We start from the raw sequence: 22,037 nt of genomic DNA, 5'->3' as shown, positions 1-22,037 counted from the left end.
TTTTTTTTTTTTGCGGTACACGGGCCTCTCACTGTTGTGGCCTCTCCCGTTGCGGAGCACAGGCTCCGGACACACAGGCTCAGCGGCCATGGCTCACGGGCCCAGCTGCTCCGCAGCATGTGGGATCTTCCCGGACTACGGTCATTCCAAGTGTCTAAATGAGAAACCTGAGGCACAGAAGAGATTAAGTAACCAGCCAAGGTTCTACAGCTGGTAAGAAGGAGAGCTGGGATTGCAACCGAGAGCCCACTGCTCCTATAAGACATCTTATCTTAGGAAAACAAGCATCTCAAAGGTTTTGGTGCGGGGGAGATCCTGGGTCACAAACAGAGCTGTTTTGTGACAACAACAAGCCACTGTGGCTATAGCAACTTCTACCTATCCGTCCAGTCATTATCTACCCTCAAAGGCTGGGTGAAAGCCTGGGGTACCCTGGGGCCGATGCCCCTCTGGGGCTCAGGCTGCTCGTATTCCAACAACAGAGAGAGGGGAGTTTTTTTTGCTGCAAAAGACAGCTGACATTTAACTTGCCCCCTGAAGTGCCAGGTGGTGGGCCAGGCCCTTATGTTTATATTATCTATGGAATCATCCCAACCACCTGGGAGGCTTCCCCTCCATGCTGTAGTGAAGGGAGTAAAGGTCAAAGGGGAAAGGTGAAAACACCTGCCAGGTTTCAAACCAAGTCTGTCTAGGCCCGTCAGCAGGATTCGCCAAAGCCGCCTGCTTTGCGTGGCTGCTTTTCTGTCTCAGGCATCCGCTATGCCAGTCCATCCTGGCCACTCCTGGTCTCTGGGGGAGACAGACTTGTTCCAGATGGGGTGATGTGTTAGGACTGATGGATTCTTCTGGGAGGCTTTTGTAGAGTTCAGGGTGTGGCCAAAGGAGGCTATGTCCACCATGTGACGTGTCTTTGCTTAGGTCAAGGTGGTGGTCGGCAGCCCCCGCATGCTGTCGTAGGCAAGTACCACCTGCTAGTGAAAAGTGGAAACAAACATATCTTCAAGTCTGAAGAAAACATGTTGTACCCAGGTTTCTTTTCAACCCATGGTGTGAGGGTAACGCGAAGCTCAGGTCAGCTGGGGAAATGTGTCAGGTGAGACTCATGGGAGGAGGCAAGAAGCAGCGCCTACTGTATGCCTCGCGTGGTCCGTGAGCTTTGCTTGCCGTCCAGGTGCTTTCAAACTAGGTGAAGGGACCAGACCCAGGGACAGATCACGGGCGGCTTTGGAGCAGCCCCTCTGTGGCTGAGCTCCTTGGTCGTTTCACTTCTCCCCTGCCTGACCCCCGCCATCTGGCTTTGGCCTCCACCACTGTACGGAGGCTGCCCTTGTTGGGGGCGTCACCCCAGCTTCTTACTTGCCTTCTCCGGACGGGTCCTAAACTCTCTGCTCTTTTGGGTCTCCCCCCTCCCCTCCATGTTTTCATTGGCCCAACCCCTTCCTACCTGCGGCTCCATGGGAGCCTTCGTGCAAATGGCACTGGAGGGCATTCCTCCCCCACCAGCACCAGCCCTGTCTCCCGTGGCTGCTGGGCACTTCACCACAGCTTCACATGCGATCGTTGGTTACCAGACCTTCTCCACACCCACACTGCTACAGCTGCCTTGAAGTTAAAAACTTAGGTGTACAAGCTAGAAACCAGGGAGCTGTTTATTTATTTATTTATTTATTTAGTGTTTGGAAATGATTTCAAGCTGCGGAAAAGTAGGCAAAAATTGTATAAAGAACATCCATATGCCCTTTATCCAGATCCACTGTGAACATTTTGCCCTATTTTCTTAATCATTTTTTCTCTCTTCCTCTCTCTCCACACACACACACACACACACACACACACACACACACACACACACACACACACTTTATTTCTGAACCATGTGAGAGTAAGTTACATACATTGTTGCTCTTTACCCAAAAATATTTCAGTGTGTACTTCCTAAGAATAGGAATATTCTCTTGCTACACTGCTGTTATCAACTTCAGTAATTCAGTGTTGACATAACATTGTATCTAATCTACTTACTGGAATTCCACCTTAGTCAGTTGATGCAACCATGTTCTTTATAACATTTTTTTCCCTCCAGTACAGGATCCAGTCCAGGGTCACATACTGTGTTCAGTTGTCCTGTCTCTTTACCCCCTTTAATCTGGAACTGTTCCTCAGCCTTAGTCTTTTTTGACATGGACATTTTTGAGTAATAGACCCCCTCGGCTCCCCCCTTTTTGGTCACTAGAACATTTCTCATTTGGGGTTTGTCTGATGATTCATGATCTTTATTTGTTTTTATTTAATTAATTTGTTTGTTTGTTTGTTTAATATTTCTTTTTGATCGAACCTGTGCCCCCTGAGGTGAAAGTGAGGAGTCCTAACCACCGGACCACCGGGGAAGTCCCGATGATTCATGATCTTTAGATTCGGGTTATGCCTCCCTGCCTGGAATATTACATAAGTGATGCTGTGTCCTTCTCAGGACATCACATCTGGTGGCACACAGTGTCCACCTGCCCCTCACTGGGGATGTTAAATTTGATCATTTGGTCAAAGTGTTGTGCAATTTCCCTGCTGTATAATTACTATTGTTTCCTTTGTTACTAATAAGCAGTCCTTGTCTTGTGGCAACACTTTCAAGCCGTGCAAATATCCTGGTCCTCATGAAAATGCTCCCCCCGCTTAGATTTACCAACCACTGACAGCTCCTGCCTGAACCAACCTTCCCTATGATGGTTGCACAGTGATTTTCCAACTCCAGCTCTCCCTCCACACTTACCTGCTGGGCCCTGGTATTCTCCTGTAAGCAAAGCCCTCCCTTCACCAATCTGTCTATCATCTGTCTATCTGTCTGTCTGTCTCATCTACCAATCATCTATCCATCTATGAAACAATCTATCTGTATGGACTCAGGGATCTCATTTGTTCCCAGTGGTTTACATCATTCCTGTTCTTAATTATGTTTATGCTCAGACTGTCCCACGTTTGCCCAGTGGAAGTCCCGCACAGCTGGTCAGGAAGCGAGCATCTTTTTGATACCTGTCTTAGCTCTTGCCTCCCACGTCTTACCTGCCAACACACACTGTTTCAAACCCCTCGTGTAGACCTTGCGGGATCTCCCACCCCACATCTCCCCCAGGCCAGGCAGCTTCCTCCTGTGACAGGTCTGCCTGTGTCCAGGGGGTGGATGATAACCCCATGTGCATGTGTGCCCTTGCTTCAGAGGATGTGATTTTCATGGCTGATGAGACAGAGTGAAATGAGAGCGTCCCCCACAGCACTGGCTACCGTTACATCTGTTGTGTTGACTCTGTCAAAGAAAAGCCCTGGAATGTTGGTCAGGTGATGAATTAGTCATCCTATGGTTGGGCCAGGCCCCACCTTTTTAGTTAGGTAGTAGCCAGTAAAGGTTATGCAGAAACTTTTGTGAGCCTCATGCCAAACCCCAACCCTATACATGTGACACTTGCCTAGAGAGGGGTAACACTCCCCCCGCAGAGCATGCAGACAGGTGGCAGAATCAGAGCTGGGCCTAGGGCCTTTTGCATCCCCCTCTACTCTCTGCCATGCCCCCACCCCCACTTCGCAGTGTATTTATCAAAGAACCAACCACCTAACAATTATTCACAAGGAAGCTCCATTACAAGTGAAATATTGACAAAGATAAAGAACTTCTAGAACTTTTCTTTTTTTGGCCACCCCTCTCGGCTTGCGGCATCTTAATTCCCTAACCAGGACTGAACTTGAGCCTGCGGCAGTGAAAGCACAAAGTCCTAACCACTGGACCAGAAGGGAATTCCAAGAACTTCTAAAACTTGAGGGAGATTTTCTAGAAGACTTTGGTCTGGAGGCCTCTGCTCAGTGGAAGGATGAATGTCTCTGTGCAGCCACGAGGCAGAGCAACAGTGTGGAAGGAGGAAGGGCTCCATGGCTCTAAATGCACAAATCCAGTGACGAGGACTTATGGCACCAGAAACTTCCAGCCTTTTGTCTCACCACCTTTTGCAACGAAAAAACTTCTGGAAAATGCCATACTCTACACAACTGCTTGGCTGCTCCTCCCCTCCCTGGGTCTGGACGCCTAGGATAGGATAGAAATGGGGACAACAGAGGGGGGACTCCCATGAGTGAGGCCTGCTGTGTGCACTCTGCAGGGTGCTTCACAAGCATCCTCTTGTGAATCCATCCCTAGGGGGCGGTTACCATTACTACTTATAGGTGAGGGGGTGGAGGGAAACAAAATGGGAGGAAGTGGTTAGCACAGGAGGTGGGGAGCAGGTAATGAGTTGGTGGGGGAGCAGTCACCAGAGGAAGGAAACAGCCAGAATGAGGACCACAGCAGGGTGGGGAAGAAGGGATCACCTGAATCCTAGGTAACTGCCCCTCTGAGAAAATCAAGGGGTAACTTTAACAACCTCAAAGAATTATGACCACGGAACTTTCCCAGACTCTTTCTGAAGAATGAAGATTATTAGCTATTCCTTTTATTTTGGTAGTTTCCCTCTCAGATTACAAAAATAACACAGGTATTTCAACTCTGTAAATATACTAAAACCATTGAATCATCCAGCTTAAAGGTGGAGTTTATGGGCTGTAAACTATATCTCGATAAACTGGTTTAAAATAAATATATCAATAGAATTCAAAAAGTAACACATATGTTTATCACAGAAGACCTAGAAGGCTTAGAAGATACAGAGACATGGAAAGAAATGAAATCATAATCTCCTCCCTCAGTGATAAATACTTCATGTTCTAGTATGTGTCATTCTTTTTCTATTACTAATTCATGCTTACAGAGCTGAGATAATGTTATACGTGCACAACTTGGTAGTCTATTTTGTTTACCTTGATCACAAAGGGATTTTCTCCACGGTATTAAAAACTCTGCTGGTACGTCTTTATAATGGCTGTGTAATATTCCACCCCATGACTCTGTGGGTTTACTTAACGGCTGCCTTGGGTATAGACCTTTAAGTGGTTTCTGTTTTTCCATGCTGTGGGAGACTTCTTTGTGAGCCTGTGGGCAGAGTTCCTTGCCGGGAGATGGGTGGTTCCACAGGGTGGGTGTGAAGTACAAATTCGGGAGTATGTGGGAACTCCCTGGCGGTCCAGTGGTCAGGACTCCACGCTTTCCCGGGGCATGGGGTCAATCCCTGGTTGGGGAACGAAGATCCTGCAAGCTATGCGGTGCAACAACAACAAAAATAAAATTAGGGCGTATGTGTTAAGTTTCTGACATGGAACAAACACTTGTTAATGGCCTCTTTCTTCATTTCCCAAAACAACTGCTGCATTTTTCTGCCAAGCCAGAGCCTCCTGGAGACCATGGAGCTTAAGCACCCCACGCCAGCGTCCAGGACCCTGTGTGCTCTGGTAGGTGTGGGAGGCCTAGTCATGGCCTCCATATCCCCTGTGTGGACATGCCATTAAGTGCCCTGCCCTTTCTCTCTTAAAGCCTGCTCTGGGGAAAGCAGTGGCAGGGGGGCCCCTTGAGTCCTAGAGACATCCCCTCATCTTGCCCATCAAGTAAGTACACATAGGGATGGACACGACCCCTAGTTCCAGCCTCTCCTCCTCCAGGAAGATCTCTGGCTGTGAAGTCAAGGCTTGGTCACTGCTGTTGGTCACACAGGTCTCAGATCAGAAGCCTCCTCTTCAGGGAGATTTTTCCTGGCGCCCCGGCCAAAGGAGCCTGCTGCTGTCACATCCACCTGCTGTCTTTTCTTCATAGCACTTGTCATTCCTGAAAGTGTTCGTGTGTTCCGTGTTTACTGTCTGACCCCCAGTACCCCCCCCAATACCATTTCCCAGACCAGAACATGAGCACCTGGTCCTGTGGGGACCAGGATCCCCAGCTCTTACAGGGATCCCACTTGTTTGAACTATCACAGCTCTGAGAGTCCTTCATAAGTTTTTTATCCAAATAATAATAAATCATAAATAATATTACAAAGAATACATACATTGAATCTCAGTATAAAAAATTCTGATAATGCAGAAGCCTGTAGAGTAATTTTGCCCCAAATCTGATGCTGTCTTAAACTGTTTACCAATTGCTCAGCAGTTATTAGGTCCCCGCCCCCGTCTCCCCCCCCCCACCCCCTGGACTGTAAGCTCTTTAAACTACACCTCAGTGCTAGGCCTGATTGACTATTCAAAGCTATCAAGAGATCTACATCTGCTGAAGTCTATTCTGAGTGCAGGTTTTCGTCAGAACTGAGTGCAGAACCCCAGCCCTGCTGCTTGGAGGCTGACCCCACGGCTTGACCTCTCCAAGCCTCAGCTTCCGCATCTGCAAATGGTATTCACATGGAATTCACTCTTCCTGCCTGCAGGCTGGGCTCCAGTTGGGTAAGCAAATTATTCCAGTTCCTTTGGGACGTTCCTGGGTTTAGGACTGAGAGTCCGTGTCCCAGGAAACCCCTCAGTCCTGGGCCAGCAGGATGGCTGTCACCCCTGTCCACCTTGCCCAGAGCAGCTGTTCTCAAATGGTTTGGTCTCAGGTCTCTTTTACACTCTTAGAAATTATTGAGACCCCACATTACCTTTGTTTATGACTTCTCTTTTTTTTAAGGGAATTTTATTTTATTTTTGGCTGCGTGGGGTCTTTGTTGCTGCACTTGGGCTTTCTCTAGTTGCGGTGAGCGGGGACTACTCTTCGTTGCAGTGCACGGGCTTCTCATTGCAGTGGCTTCTCGTTGCAGAGCATGGGCTCTCGGTGCGCGGGCTTCAGTAGTTGTGGCTCATGCGCTCTAGAGCACGGGCTCTAGATCACAGGCTCAGTTGATGTGGTGCACGGGCTTAGTTGCTTCGCAGCATATGGGATCTTCCTGGACCAGGACTCAAACCCATGTCCCCTGCATTGGCAGGCGGATTCTTAACCACTGCGCCACCAGGGAAGTCCCATGACGTTTCTTTCTGCAAATATTTACCATTTTAGAAATTTAAACTGGGAAGTTTAAAATATATTTATTTTACTGATTCGAAAAGAAGAATAATAAATTCAACAAGTTAACATAAATAACACATTTTTGTGAAAAATAACTATTTTTGGAAGCCTAAAATATGTCAGGAGAGTGGCATTGTTTTACATTGTTCTAAATCTCTTTAATGTCTACCTTAATAGAAATCAGCTGGCTTTTCCTACCTGCTTCTGTATTCAATCTGTCCAGGGGCATTGTTTTAGTTGCAATATAGGAAGAAAATCTGACTTCTCCCAGATACTTAGGTGGAAAAGGCAGGCATATCTCCGTAGCCTTTTCAGATAATAGTGGATAGTCTTCTTTGATTCTACACCCATGTGTAACAACTGGGGGTTTTGTAAAGTTGATCACTGCGTGGAATCTGAAACCATGTCAATCAACTTTTCATCTTCAGTCCATGTGGGAGAGAATGAAAGGGAGAAACACAAATAACACCTGGGGTTTATTGTGCAAATCGTTTTGGTCACGGACCTCGGGACAACCCGGCAGGCACCCTGGGAACACTCTCCAAGGCCCAGAGAGAGAGACAGGAGCCATAGGGCTGCTCTTGTCAGCTGAGTGGTGGGCAGCTGCGTTCATCTCTAGGTGAGTCTTAAATGCCCACTTTGTGGGGTGGCTGTGACTGTGTACCTGACCCAGGAGGATGCCCCTTCCATGGTCGGGGCTCCCACTCCTTCCTGGCCTGCCTGGTAGTTCCAAGTAAGTGACTGGTATTGTACCCATGGGGCCCTCTTGCTGGCCAGGGCCCAGGCACAGAGCGCACAGTGCCCATGGAAGGATATGCCTGCTCCTGCCGCTTTACCACCAGGCCGAGTTCTCCAGCCCAGGGCGGTGGGCTGAAGTGTGAGGAAGGAGGGGAAAGGAGACTGGGCCGCCAGCAGGCAAAGCTTGTACTGGTCTTGCTCTAGCTCTCAGGGGTGCGGGTGGACTTGCACCCTTTTTCCAAGCTCTGTGACCCTGGGCGAGGCTCTGAGCTTCTCTGGGTTTCTGTCGGCTCATCCTTGGGTTAATATGAGGACTCAGTAACATGTAACAAGCATGTTTTATGCCTGACACATGTGGGCCTGTTTGTACCTATTCCCAGGTGATTCTTATGTGTTGGAGTTTGGGAAGCAGTGGGCTAAGCCACTGCTTATTTTGAGGACACCAGCTCAGAGACATGGGGCAGGCGGCCCAAGTTTGCACAGCAAGGTGGGGGTTGAGTCAGCAACACTGACTCCCAGGGCAGTGCTCCCTCCCGACATCTAGGCACCTCTTTAAGCCTGTGACCCAAGCTTGAGCACGCAGACCTCCCAGGTGTTGCGGCAGTCACTTCTGAGGTTAGGTTAGAAAAGATTCCATCACATGTTAGGGAATCTCAGGACCCAAGCTGACTTTGGAGGCCTCTGCTGTAGGCCTGACAACTTTTCCCCTCCCGGGTCCCTGGTTAATATTGCTCCTTCACCGCTAGAAATATGTTGCTGTCCGTGGGCCTGCAGGAGCTAATGTGAGTCTGTGGCCACAAGGCAGGGCTTCTGGTCAGGGCTGCCTGACTAGCACTCCCACCCTGGGCAGGGGAACCGGATGGGCAGTTAGCACGTTCATTATCTGCTGCCATGTAACACATTACCCCCAATTGTAGGGCCGTAACACAACAAATGCTTATCATCTTGCAGTGTCTGCAGGCCAGGAATCCAGGCATGGTGCTCTAGCTCAGGGTCCTTCAAAGACTGTAGGCCTCTTGGGGCTCTTGACTGGGTTGGGGGCAGGCGCTCACGCGTGGCTGCTGGCAGTCTCAGGTCAGGGACATCAGTTCCTCACCATGTGGGCCCCTCCACAGGGCTGCTCACACCAGGTAGCTGACTACTGTCAGAGCCAGTGAGCAAGAGAGGGAGACCCCAGGATGGAAGCTGCAGCCTCTTTGTAACCTCGTCTCAGAAGTGACATCCCCTCACTTTGCCGTGCTCTGTTGTCTAGAAGTGAGTCACTGGGTCCAGTCCACATTCTGGGAGAGGGGCTTCTGTAGGAAGGAGGAGGGCATTACTGGGGGCCCTCTTAGAAGCTGCCTACCACACCTGGGAAGAGGAATTCACTTTGTTCCATAGGAAATATAACACTGCCCATTAGGATTTTTTTTTGTGTGTGTGTGTGTGTGGTGTGAGGGCCTCTCACTGTTGGGGCCTCTCCTGTTGAGGAGCACAGGCTCCGAACCCGCAGGCTTAGCGGCCATGGCTCACGGGCCTAGCCGCTCTGCAGCATGTGGGATCTTCCCAGACCGGGGCACGAACCCGTGTCCCCTGCATCGGCAGGCAGACTCTCAACCACTGCGCCACCAGGGAAGCCCCAATTAGGATTTTTGAAAGCATGAACATCTTTGGAGCCCAGCATCACTCCCCATCCCTCCCTGCCACCCATTGCTCTGTGGATGCTTGGGTCCAGGAGGCACTGACAGGCCGGGGCCACTAGTTGGGACAGGAGGAAAACATAAACATGTCATCTGCAGAACAACCCTAAAGGTAGGTGTTCTAACGATCACCATTTTACAGAGGAGGAAACTGAGGCACAGAGAGGTCAGCATGTGCCTCAGGTCAGCTGGCTGGTACGCTCCTTGGCCCTTTGTCCCGGTCCAACTGCACCCCCACCATGTTCTGAGATGCTCTGTGGGGCCGCACTGGGGGCTGTGTGGCCAGGCTGGGCTAGGCTGCCAACACCTTGTTCCGCTGGGGGTGGGCACTGACCATCTCCCCTTGGGAGACCAGGGGCCAAAGGGAAAAGTACCAAGGGTGGGGCTGATCACCCCTGCTTGGTGTCATCTCACAGCTGAGAGCACTGGGCATCCCAGCATGCAGCATGACCGCCTACGATTCAGCCCATGACACTGAAAATAGCCTCACAGAAGATACCTACCTGAATGAGACAGGCGAGCCATCTCTAGCATGAATGAGATTCCATCTGACATATCTCTGTCCATCAGAGTGTATTTGTGTTGGTTTTGTGTCAGTCTTTCTTTAAGTAGGGCTTTTAGGCCTGGGGAGAGGCAAGCAGGCCTTGCACCTCTTTTTAAAAATGTCCTCATTGAGGTTTTTGTATTATCTGACCAGCCGATTCAACTTGCTATGACCTTCAGTGCTTCCCTGTGCTCCCCAAATGAAATAGCAGTTCCTCAGCCTGGCCTTCCAGCCCCTGCAGAGTCAGCCTCCAGTTCCTTTCCTGACTTTACACCCCACCTGTGCTGCTCCCTCTTCCCTTAAAAGGCTTCCCCCCTCCAGACCTCTGCCTCTGCTTTCCCCATCTGCTACTTTCTTTTCTGAGGTCTCTGCTATCCACGTGCCCCTTGCCCCGCACCCCCCAATGTGTGTTAAGTTTTGTTTGCTGTTGCTGTTTGTTTAGTAACTTTCTTGACAGAGTTCTGCAAAGTCTGTATTCTTTGTTGTACGTGGCCACTGACGCATCTGCTCAGTGTGCTTAGTGGTCAGCTAATGACTGGATAGGAGTTTCCATAAACATCTTGGATTGATAAGTCTCCTAGCTTTTGCCAAGGGGCTCTGTGTAAAGTTGGGGTACACATTTAGTGCTCTGGCAGGCAGTTTTCAACTCTGCCTTAGCCTTCACTTCCTGCCTGTGCAGGGACTCAGGGTCAGTCAGAGGTGACAGCTTATGGCCTTCTAGGTCTTTCCTGGGCATGTGAACAGCCCTACACATGCACGTGGCTTTCTAGATTCCCAGGAATCTGTCTGATCTTTTCAAAGCCCCTATGGATGTTATTCAGCTTTCCCTTTTAAGTTTTTTGGTGAGCTTTTTCCCTCAGCTGTTACTGTTGTCTTAGGCAACTTCAATGATAAACAATGCCTTTTTTTTTTTTTGACAAATGCTTTTGCGTTAAGGCAAATTTTAAGGAGTGAGCTCTGAATCAGCTCAAATATAAACCCCATGGGTTGGGGTTTCCAGGGGACTGCCAGAATGACAGTTCTCTGTGGCAGATATTTGGAGATCCAACCCATTCTTCTCCCTTCAAAGGTGATTAGGCTGCTGGTTTTCACTGTGATTGTGGTGCTGTTAGATTTTAAGGCTACTGTGGAGCTGGGGAGAAAGGGATGGGAATCAGCAAGTTAAAAAAAACCATAAAGCACTCTATTGTTACAGAGAATAAATGCTCCTCAGATAGTTGCAAGCCTTTGGTTAATTTCAAGGGTTCTGAAAAAGTTGATTTTGACCATTTTTGCCAATGTTCTCATTGCTTTTATGGAGGAGTGAATTTTCAGAGGTCTTTATTTTGCCATTCCCACTGACTGACGTCAGAATGTACTATTTTTCAGGCATGGTGATTTGAACACCTCTCTGTGAATTCATAGCCCTTGGGTTCCTGGAATGTCCCTGGAGTCCAGGCTGGTGGGTAGGCTGCTTCTGCCTCTGGGGTGCGTTGGGACATTGGGCCCGTGGAGGAGCCCTCTAAGGAAACTGCTTCTGGGTCTCACTCAGGCTCCCCTGAGGAGAGGGAGGTCATGGACCATGCCTTCTCTTTCCGGAGTTATGAGAGTGAGTACAAACGACCCCAAAAAGAGGACCTTCTTTAGATGTATGTCCAGGCAGATCCTGTGCTGCTGGGAAACCCTATCAAGTTCACCATCACTCTCAAAAGAAAGACAGACAGCTACCCCAAAGACTGTCACATCTCGGGCTCCCTTGAACTTCAGACATACACAGGCAAAAATGCCACCAGCCTGGGTGGCACCATGCAGAAGAAAGTTCAAGGTACTGGAACCATTGGCAAGAAGAGGGATCAGAGTCCCCACTATCTGAGATGCTCCTCTTCTCTGTGGACTATTTCCATATACTAACAAACTTGTGTGTATGAATAAACACAAACAAACATTTATTAAGTACCTACCACCTGGTAGTTACAAGGAATCTAGGCACAGAGAAAACGGGGGCCAAATAGACTACTAGTCCAGGAGCCTGGGGTCTATCACAGAGTCAGAAATTAGGGGTGCTGGAAGTGTCATTAAAAGTCTTCTTGGGCTTCCCTGGTGGCGCAGTGGTTGCGAGTCCGCCTGACGACGCAGGAGACACGGGTTCGTGCCCGGGTCCGGGAAGATCCCATGTGCCGCAGAGCGGCTGGGCCCGTGAGCCATGGCCGCTGAGCCTGCGCGTCCGGAGCTGGTGCTCCGCGGTGGGAGGGGCCACAACAGTGAGAGGCCCGCGTACCGCAAAAAAAAAAAAAAAAAAAAAAAAAAGTCTTAAAGATTTTATCTCAAATGCCTAATCTAATCAATGGGTTGTGGGTACCCAGAGCAGTTGAGAATGGGCAGAAAGCCCCCCAAACAGCTGTGATGTCTCCATGGACTCAGGATGAGAACCTGGAGAACGCAGCCAATTATTATTCCACCTTGAGCCCAACTTCTTGTTTTCCAAAGAGAGGAAGAGACTTACCCAAAATAACCCAGTTCCATCCATCTAGATTTCATCTAATTCTGTGCTTGATGATCACTCATTTGGGGGGTCTATAATAAATGATCACACTCCTCCTCTCTAGCTCTTTGGCAGCATCTGAAGAGACTCTGCCCTTGGACTCCAATACCTACATGGGCAGCCTATGTTTGATGATGAACCAATCATCAAAAGTTTCATAATTGCAGGAATTCTAGAGTCCAAGGAAACGACTGCCTCTCAGGAGTTTGCATCTTTCCAGTACCCTGAGCTCTCTGTAGAGGTTAACCACCTGCAGGCAGAAGGGTCTCCTGGTTGGAGTTTGGCCTTGGCTTGGGGGTGGGGCCCTAAGAATCCTGGAGGGACCCCTGGTTGGCTTATTCTTCAGGTCAATTGTATTCCTAAGAAAAATGACACCTTGCTTTTCCAAATAATTATTTCTGGAGAACTCATGGATCAAACTTTTTTTTTTTTTACATTTTTGGTCAACTGAATTCTTAACATTTTAATTTTTGGAATAAGTAATTACTTGCACATTGTACAAAATTCTAAAGATGCAAAAGTTACAGGGGCCCACCCTCCTGGAAGGCAGTTAGCGGTCTTTCATTACTTAATTGTCAAGAGTGTCTCTTGGGAAATTTCACTCCCCAACCTCACCCAAGTGGCTTAGCAGAGTATTTCTTCCACCTCCTGAGAGGAGTCTGGGAAAACGCACCTCTCTCCAGGCAGTCATGGTTCCAGGTATGTTTGAGGTGCCTTTTAACAGGTGTTCTAGCTCTGCCTGGCTGGCCTGTCCTTTAATTGGCTCTGACGGTATTTCAGGAATTAAGAGGTTTTAGCTAATATATCTGCGTTGCCAAAGGCATGGAGAAACCACAGGGTGTTGGTGGGGAGTGGAAACTGTTTCAGAAGAGCTAGATATTGGGATGAATGTTACAAATGAGGTGAAGCCTGAAACATGCAAAACATGATGTCCACCCAGGGATGCCCTGGGTGGAGGGGCACCAGGTCTGAGGTGTGGGTCTGAGGAAGAGGGCTCAGCCAGGGCCAGGTGGGGGAAGTGGGTACACCAGTGTCAGGTGTTCTGGCCAGATTAGAGGTAGGGGCACTCTGAGGGAAGAACAGAGCTTAGCTTCAGTTCTGCTTCTTTCTCTGGGCTGCTCTGTGAGGCAACTTGACTGACAGGCCCCTTTTGGGATTTGGTGTCTTATCTGTGAGGATGTATGATATCCAAGGGCATGGAAGGGAGCCCTGGTGTTGTGGGTGGGAGCCTGTGTATTAACCCTGGAGCTCGGGAAGGGCATCTATGGGAATCCTCCCTCACAAATGTCCCTTGTTTAAAGGGCCTTTCTGGGGAAGCCTCCTTGCACCTGTCTGTCTTGCTAGATGGGGCATCTCAGAACCACAGGCTGCAGATGGGGCTGGGTGGTGCAGGATGGTCCTTAGTTTGGTGAAGAGGGATCCTGCTTAGGGCTGCAAAGAGGTCAGGATACAGGTCAGGCTTCAACTCTGCTTGGCATGGGATGACACGTCTTGAGTTCCTTAAAAGAGAGTCTGGCAAAGCTCAGGATGTCAGGTTATTTATACATATACATGATTGCTGGCAACACCAGAAGCTAAAGAAAGGCATGAAACAGATTCTCCCCTAAAGCCTTCAGACACACACACACACACACACACACACACACACACACACACACACACACACACACACACACACACATTTTCCTGGCTTGATATAACTCATCATTTTGGTTCTATTTCTCTGCTTTAACTTACCATGAAAACATGTACCTGACTCAGACTATCTTCTCCCCCCCTTCTCATCCCCGCCCCACCACAGCTGCCCGACGCAGGCAGAATTGGCCAGCCACTTATCGGCACTTACATCTTCTAAAATGCCCTGCACATCCGTTTGACAGACACCAAGTCCTCTGTGGATAGCCTGGGCGTCTCCCCGCTGCAGACCATTGACCAAGGGTGAGTCCACTTAAGCTGTTTTTACAAACAGTGCAGAAAATCTCTCCAGGACATAGATCTTTGCTCATGTATGCAGGTATTTCTGAGATGTGAATTCACGGTAGGGAGTTATAGGGTCAAAATATAGATACATTTTGCTAATGCCAAACCGCTTTGGGAAAAGATTGCATTGATTTATCCTCCACCGACAGATCTTTTTGATTTTTGCCGATACAATGGTTGGATAATTTCAGCTGTTTTAATTTGCAGCTCTTTGTGAGGCTGAATATTTTTATGTTAATTGACTATCTCCTGTGAATTGCTTGTTCATATCCTTTACCTATTTTGAGTCATTAATTTGTTCATATTGTGTGTAGTCTTTATACAGAAAAGTGTTATGGCTGCAAATCATTTCAGTCTTTTTTTAACCTCTAAATGCCTTTCACCACTAGAACTTTGCCATTTTAATGTAGCCAAATTTGTTAATTCCTTCCTTTAGGGATACTGGGTTTCATGTCACCCCAAGAATATATGTTTCCCATGCTTTTTCTAAAACTTTTGGCTTTATACTATTAGACACCTGGAATTTAATTTTTTAGCGTGTGGAGTGATGTAGACAGAGCTCCAACTTTCTCAAATAATCTATCATTTCCTAGTGTTTTGAAATGCTGCTTTCATACATCTGGGTCTCTGGACTCTTTAATTTGCTTATTTATCTTCTCCTACGGCAATGTCATACCATCTAAAGTATTGTAGTTCTATAGTACATATTGATACATAGTAGGTAAATGCTCCTCACCACTATTTTTCTTGTCCATAGAACTTTTAAAAGCTGTTGGGATTGAGGTTGGCATTGCATTGAATTTACCAAGTTATCGGGGGGAGAATCATGCCAAGTGACTACACTGAGTCTTCCCATCTAGGCATGTGGGATATTGTTCCATTTATTCAGGTCTTCTTTGTTACATTTAGAAAAGTTTTATTGTTCATACACAATTTGCACATTCCTAGTTGGATTACTTCCAAGATGTGTTTATAGCTTTTGTGAATGAAATATTTTTCATTATATTTTGTACTTGCTTGCTGGACTATATGGAAACGATTGATTTTGATACGCTGATAGATCTATCAAAGGACTTGACCAAACTCTAATGCTTTGTTCCTGAACGAAGGTTTCTGATGGTCTATTTTTTACAGGGTGTCTGAATATTCCAAGGAAAAAGCAGTAAACTACTGTTTTCCTTAGACCTCAAGATACAGACAAATTAACTGGGGGAATATTGTTAAAATGTGTATTCTGACTCAGCAGGTGGGGTTGGAGGCTCAGAATCTGTGTCTCCAACAGGGCTCCCAGGCGATGCCAGTGTTGCCAGTAGTGTGGCCCCCAGAGCACATTTTAGTCGTGAGAGGCTAGATGATTCCTTTTCTGTGATCCATCATAAAACAGATGTTCCTCTTGGATTTCATATGAAACAACTGTTGCTAATACCCATGGAGCAAGAACATCTGTAAACGCGGGCAGGATTCCTAGGAGGGTTTGTGAAATGTCAGAGCTGGAAGACCCCCTGGAAGCTGGTTTAACCACCTTGCTTTACATCAGAGAATACTGAGGCCCAAAGAGGTGGTGGAGTCATCTAGAGCATCAGAGCTATGTCCCAGATCTGGTAAGTGCCATACTGGGGCCAGTTTATTCTAACTAGCCAGGGGACTGGCCTTCGGCAATCCTCAGAAACTGAACCTCAGTTTCCTCATCTATAAAATGGGGATAATAATACCTGTTCACTGCATGGCACAGCTGTGAAAGTCAAATGGGCCAAACAGCAAGAGGAAAATGGATAGAGAATGGCCTGAGAGCCTAAGAGGACTCAGGTCTGTCTGGCTCCAGAGGTCATGCTTGTTCCTGGCCCTTTGTCTTCCCCCAGGGTGATGGTGAGTGAAGAGGAAGCCTATAGGCCCAGGGGGCACAGACTCAAACTGGCCAGACCAGTTGACGGTAACAATGGGGACAGTGGGGTATTGTGGACAAACAGGAACAGGGAGGACCGAGGTAAACAGGAGTGGGTGCTGCCACTCACCTCATCTAACTGAGACTGTGTAGGAAGGTGGGTCCTGCACTTCCGGATCGTCTGACCTTTCAGAATAAGCTAGAGGAGCGTGTGTGTTCTTCTACAGCTCCTGGGTCTTAAAATGCGGCAATGAATTCAAGTTGTAAAAATCACTGTGTGGATCAGACACAGCAAGTCAGAGGTTAAACTTGTCCTTAGCTTGTCAGTTTATAAACAGTGCTGCCAACAGCTGAGATGCTACTGGCACCCCTGCCCTGCCCTGGTGCCATGTTCCAACCCTGACAGGCTGCATCTGACTCTCCAGCCTGGGTTTAATCATCAGTATTCATCAAAAGCTCCCTAGGTGCTTCTCACAGCACCCAGCATGGATGCCCACTGTGCTGTGTCCAGGAATGGCCAGGACCCTTCAAAGAGGCTGAGCTGAGGTTGGGACTCCTGGTTTCTCACACAACTTACCTCCCCTCTCCTACAGCATCCTCAGCTGAATGCATGTCTGTGTGTCTGAATTTTCCAGGACGGTGAAGCCAGGTGAGACCATTAGATTCCAAATAAAAGGCATCCCAACAATAGCTGGACTTGAGAAATTTATCAAGTTTAGTTCCAATCAGTTGAAAGAGGTTCATGCTGAGAAAACTGTTCTCATCACAACTAGCCTTTGCCTGATGCCTTGGAAAGAGGCAGCAGCTCTGACTGGCTCTAAGCCTTGGCTGAGCATTTCAGCATTTCCTGCTTTGGGATTAGCTTTCAGATAATTAGATTTTATTACTCATTAGATTTCAGATGATTAGATTTGATTACTCATATGAGGGCAGATTCAAGAGCCAGCTGGGTGAAAGTTAGCATTCAAAGGCCAACACAAACCACAGGCAGCAGGACCCACTAGGCCAGGTCATGTGGAATCACAGGGTAGCCTGTTGACATCTAGAAACGCCCAGCCTGGGCCACAGAACCTCACCTCCCTGCCTTGAGTCATGGCCTCAAAGAGCAGGGCCACCACTATCTGCAGTCAGAACCAAAGGCGTCCACAGCCACAGAGTCCCTCCCTGGAGACACAGGCTATCAGAAGCTGCTGCCCACTTGCCCCGTGAGGAGGGACCACCTCTTTAGCCCCAGAGTGCATCAGCCCTGGAAGCACCAGCCAAGTAGCGTCTTCTGCCAGAACTGGACTGGGCCTGCTGGAAATATATTCTCTCCTCGCTATTGTCTGCCTGAAATCCCACCCCTCTTCCTTCCCTGAGGCGGGGGCGGGGGCGGGCAGGGGGCGCTACCTGAGGAAGAGCAGGAGGACGGGGCCTTTCCCTCGGATCTCTGCACACACCAGGCCTGGGCCTGGGCCTGGGCCTGCCTGCCAAACCAAAAGCAGGACTGAGGGTCAAGTGCTGTCTGTTCACCTTTGACTTTCGACAACTTCAGGCAACTTGAAACTATGGCACCTAAAACCCAACTTCACAGCCCCTACGCTTCCCCATGGTTGGTAAGCCTTCGAGGCACCTGTAGTATAGTAGGCATGTCCAGTTTTCCATGTGGAAGGAGCCCCAGCCCCTTGGTGGTGGCAGATGACCCAGTGGTCCCTCCTACTTGATGACTGATGGTGTTGGTAAGTTAAAATCAGGAAACTTCAAGGGGGCCAATGCGGGGGTGGGGGAGTGAGGGAGGGAGGGAGGGAGGAAGATGGTGAATGGCCCCACCTCTCCTGGTGAGGGAGCCTGCATACCTGCTCCCTCCATACAGCCCCTGAACCTTCTCCAAGGAAGCCACAGCTTCCTCACCTGGTCCCATCCAGACGTTTCACTCTCACTCTAACAACTGCAATGTCCCCCTCCTCCAGGCAGCATTGGGAGTGATCGGAGAGCACCCCTCCCCCTCATACCAGGCAGGCCCATCCCAGGCCCTTATCCTGCTGAGCACTCCCAGCTCACGCGCGGTGAGGACGGCCAGCCCTGTGCTCCCAGGACATGCTGCTGGACCCCAGGACCCCTTTTCAGGAAGGTCTTCCCTTGAGAACCATCTTGGATGTGTCCCTAGATGTGGTCTGTGAATTTGCTGATGCTGTTGCTTCAGTTCCTCTCTCTCATGGCCAAGGAGGTAAGATCCATCCCTCTGTACCTCCCATTCACTCCCCCATCCCCAGGAATAAAGCTGCCTTTGTGACCCTGTGGGCCTCCACCTCAGGGTGCAGAGGAGGCAGGCCAGCCAGAGGGGTCCTGACTTGGACCAGACCAAGGAAAAGAAGGGTGTTAAACAAGGGTGCCCCTTCCTGACCTTTGGGGTAAAGAAGACATCCCAAGGGGTGCCCCACGTCTGCCTTGCCCACCACCTCATCTCACCAGTGATGGTGGCCCCACAGGGCTGGCCTGGAAGCAGAGCTGTGGGCAGCAGCACAGGGACCCACCAGAGATGCCCTCTCTGGTGGTGTGTGTGTGTATGTGTGTGCGTGCATGTGTGTGTGCATGCACACATGTGTGTGCATGCCTGTGTGTGTGTGTGGCGGGGCGCTGTTTCAATCTGAAGGCCCTGGCCATGATGGGCACTGTCTTGGGAGAACTGGCCTAAAACACTGAGGCCGGATTTCTGGTCAGTTCTGCCCATATGGGTGGTTAGACTCTCTCCAGGATGGACAGTTAAATTCAGTTCTCATAGGGGAGGTCAGAGTTCCGGTAGCTCTAAACAGGTTCTTCCTCCCGACTCTCCAGTGGGAATGGACCGATTTTTAGCCACAAGGCAGGACACCTTTGAGCTGACTCAGGGATTCTAGTATCTATAGAATGGGAGCTAAGTTTGGGTGTTACTGTCATAACTCAGGCTTGCTTCCAACCTGGGCATGTTCCGTGTGTGTGTGTATAGCCTGCTGTTGGAGTCCTCTCTCAAACCAAGCCTGAGCGCTGAAGGTAGCTGAGGCCGCCATGCCTTTCTTCTAGTTTAGGCAGGTGCCGGGGGAAGCCCTTTTGGGGGAGTGACCAGGATCCTTTCAGCCTTTCCAGGTCCATCTCTCCTGATGCCAGTGTCCCACCCCAGGTTCCCAAGGCTAGCCCTGCTCTGTTCTTCCATCACAACAGCACAGCCTTAGTTCTCAAAAGCCAGGAGCCTGGGCCCCAACCTTCTCAAGAGAAGACAGACATCCCAAGAAAGGACAGAGGCCAGTTCTTTTCTGCCCCCAGGCTGCCCTATTCAGAGCTTCCTTTGCTGGGTGAGGCTGCACAGGCTGTGAAGGGCACCCAGCCTCAGAGAATGGTTCCTGACAATCCCTCATGGGCAGATAAGCTCAGAGCAAGTTTCTCGTCTTCCTCTGTTACCCCTAGTCCACCCCCATCCCCGACCTGGTCCAACGTGGGGAGAGGGAGGAGGGGTCAGAGAACGGCAAGGCCAAGGGGGTGGTGTGAAGGAAGCAATGGGTGCAGGTGAGCGAGTGGTGCGCAGGAGCCCTGTGGCCACGATGCCAGCACGTAGGGTGATGCGACTGCCTGGTGCCTGGCCCTCTCCCCACAGTATCATTCATCCATCACCTCCACAGAGTCCTCGTCCTTCCTCTGCTCTGACTGCTCCTCTGGTGTTTCTGTGTTCTCAGTGTCTGACAGCGATGCCACCTGTCGCACCCAGTCACTGTCACTGAGAGGCTTTGGATGACTCGGTCCGGAGAAGGGGTTGAACCAGTTCAGGGAAAAGTCCCCACCAAAGGTCTCTTTGACTGACTTCCAGCTGCCTGTGCGTTCCCTGGGCTGGTGCTTTCGTTTGAGGCGCTCAATGCCCTGGAGGGACAATGGGATAAAGAGGATCAGCGTGGGACAGCCGTGCACCATCTAGCACACCCCAGGTCCTAGCACAGCAGAGCACCAAGGCCCAGAGCCAGGAGCTCCCAGAGGGTGGGGAGGGGCTCGGAGCAGCACAGCAAGCAGGGCCTGTGTTTCCCACCAACTGCCCTCCTTTCCTTCCATAGGAGCAAGGGTGCCCGGCCAGCTGCTGCGCAGTGACCAGCCTGCCCAGTGGCTAAGGGCCAAGGAGTAACAACTCAGGCCTCTGCAGGCATGAGCTCGGCCACCTGTCCGGAGACTTCCCAGAAAGACGACCCCTCCCCAAGTATCCTGGGCCACTCCCCCTACAGCAGGTGCAGCAAACCCAGCACGAAGGAGGATGATGGGGTTAAGGGGGAGCGCAGGAGACACACGAAGCGTGAGGTGAGGAAGCAGGTGTGCACAGCGAGTGCCAACATGCTGCGGGCAGCCGGAGGGTGCACGGGGCCACTGCGAGGGCGCAAAGGCTGGCGTCGAACCTGCACATGCAGTAGACATGCCCTGTGGCCTCTCCCGAGCTGCCCACTCACCTGCCTCTGGGTGTCGGCTGCGCCAGGCCACAGAAGAGGGTGTTGGGAAGGGGGAGAAGCCAAAGGAGTTAAAGGCACAGCCAGGCCAGCTCTCCAGGCCCACCACACCCTCTGCAGAGGCTTTACCCCCACTGGGGCTCTGCCTCCTCCATCTCTTCTGGAAGCCATGGGGATTTGTCGTGGGCTTCCCAAGCACAGGTACTGCTCACTGACAGCACTTTCCACCTCGGAATGACCTCTGAGTACCTAGTTCTAGGTTTTCTCTTCTTTTCCACACAAGATCCTTACATAACCAGCATAATTCTTTCTGTTGTGCAGAAGGAGAAACTGAGATACACGCACAGACTGAGATCTGGGCCAGTTCCTCTCCACCACTCTTTCTTCCTACACCATCTCAGAGGTTTAAGCTTCTTGGCTTTTGGAAAAATGGTAGGTTAAAGAACCTGATCTCAAAGTATCTCCTCATAAGATACTTCCTAATTACCAAGGGTAAAACAGTACCTTTACAGTAAGGAAACTTCGCAGATATAACTTTAACCAAATTGAAGTTAACATCACCAATAATGAAATGTATCAACATCACGTGCCCTCGGATACGGTGCCCCAAGAAGGACAGAACATCACTTCACTGGTTTTCCTGCCCAAAAGGTATAATCTCAATCTAATTATGAGAAAACATCAGACAAATGCAGATGTCAGGATATTCTACAGAATATCTTCAACAGGATAGTAATCTTCAACAGGATCAAAGTCTGATGAAATTGTTTTGGAACCGGACAGAAGTGTTGGTTTTACAATATTATGAACGTACTAAATGCCACTGAACCACACACTTTAAAATGGTTGCTTTTATGTGATGTGAATTTAACCTCAACTAGAAAGAGGATCAGGTTCATGAAAGACAGAGAAAGACTGAGGAGGAACTAAACACACAGGACAAATGATGCAATGTGGCATCCTGGAACAGAGAACGATACTAGTGGGACAACTGGAGAACTCTGAATAAAGGATATAGATTAGCTAATGGTATTGTATCAGTAAACTTCCAGGTGTTTATATTTGCGTTATGGTTTTATAAAATGTTTACATTTGGAAAGACTGACTGAAAGGCATACGGGAGCTCTTTGTACTATTTTTTTTTTTTTTTTTTAGCGGTACGCGGGCCTCTCACTGCTGCGGCCTCTCCCATTGCAGAGCACAGGCTCTGGACGCGCAGGCCCAGCGGCCATGGCTCACGGGCCCAGCCTCTCTGCGGCATGTGGGATCCTCCCGGACCGGGTCATGAACCCGTGTCCCCTGCATCGGCAGACGGAC

The 22,037-nt window shown here is 49.5% G+C and overlaps 2 protein-coding genes across 3 annotated transcripts in view; one reads left to right on the top strand and one right to left on the bottom strand.

Annotated features, from left to right (window-relative positions):
• Nucleotides 1-88: 88 nt before the first annotated feature.
• TGM4 (transglutaminase 4) lies at nucleotides 89-17,157 on the top strand. The gene is given in 12 exon segments (XM_067043190.1): nucleotides 89-188; nucleotides 919-1,028; nucleotides 1,031-1,055; nucleotides 3,212-3,242; nucleotides 9,749-9,876; nucleotides 9,879-9,938; nucleotides 11,433-11,705; nucleotides 12,498-12,545; nucleotides 12,548-12,663; nucleotides 14,224-14,360; nucleotides 15,787-15,948; nucleotides 16,920-17,157. Coding segments are annotated over 12 exon segments (1,428 nt in total).
• Nucleotides 15,260-22,037, bottom strand: part of ZDHHC3 (zinc finger DHHC-type palmitoyltransferase 3) — a 60,723-nt gene continuing 53,945 nt past the window's right edge. For both annotated transcript variants that reach the window (XM_067044516.1, XM_059075819.2), the window contains one exon: nucleotides 15,260-20,151. In XM_067044516.1, coding sequence (XP_066900617.1) covers nucleotides 19,894-20,151 — 258 coding nt within the window. In that variant the 3' untranslated portion in view covers nucleotides 15,260-19,893. The remainder of the gene's footprint in view (nucleotides 20,152-22,037) is intronic.

Source organism: Kogia breviceps, chromosome 10, assembly GCF_026419965.1.
Source record: "Kogia breviceps isolate mKogBre1 chromosome 10, mKogBre1 haplotype 1, whole genome shotgun sequence".
Taxonomy (NCBI): domain Eukaryota; kingdom Metazoa; phylum Chordata; class Mammalia; order Artiodactyla; family Physeteridae; genus Kogia; species Kogia breviceps.
This window is presented reverse-complemented; position numbering and strand designations above follow the sequence as displayed.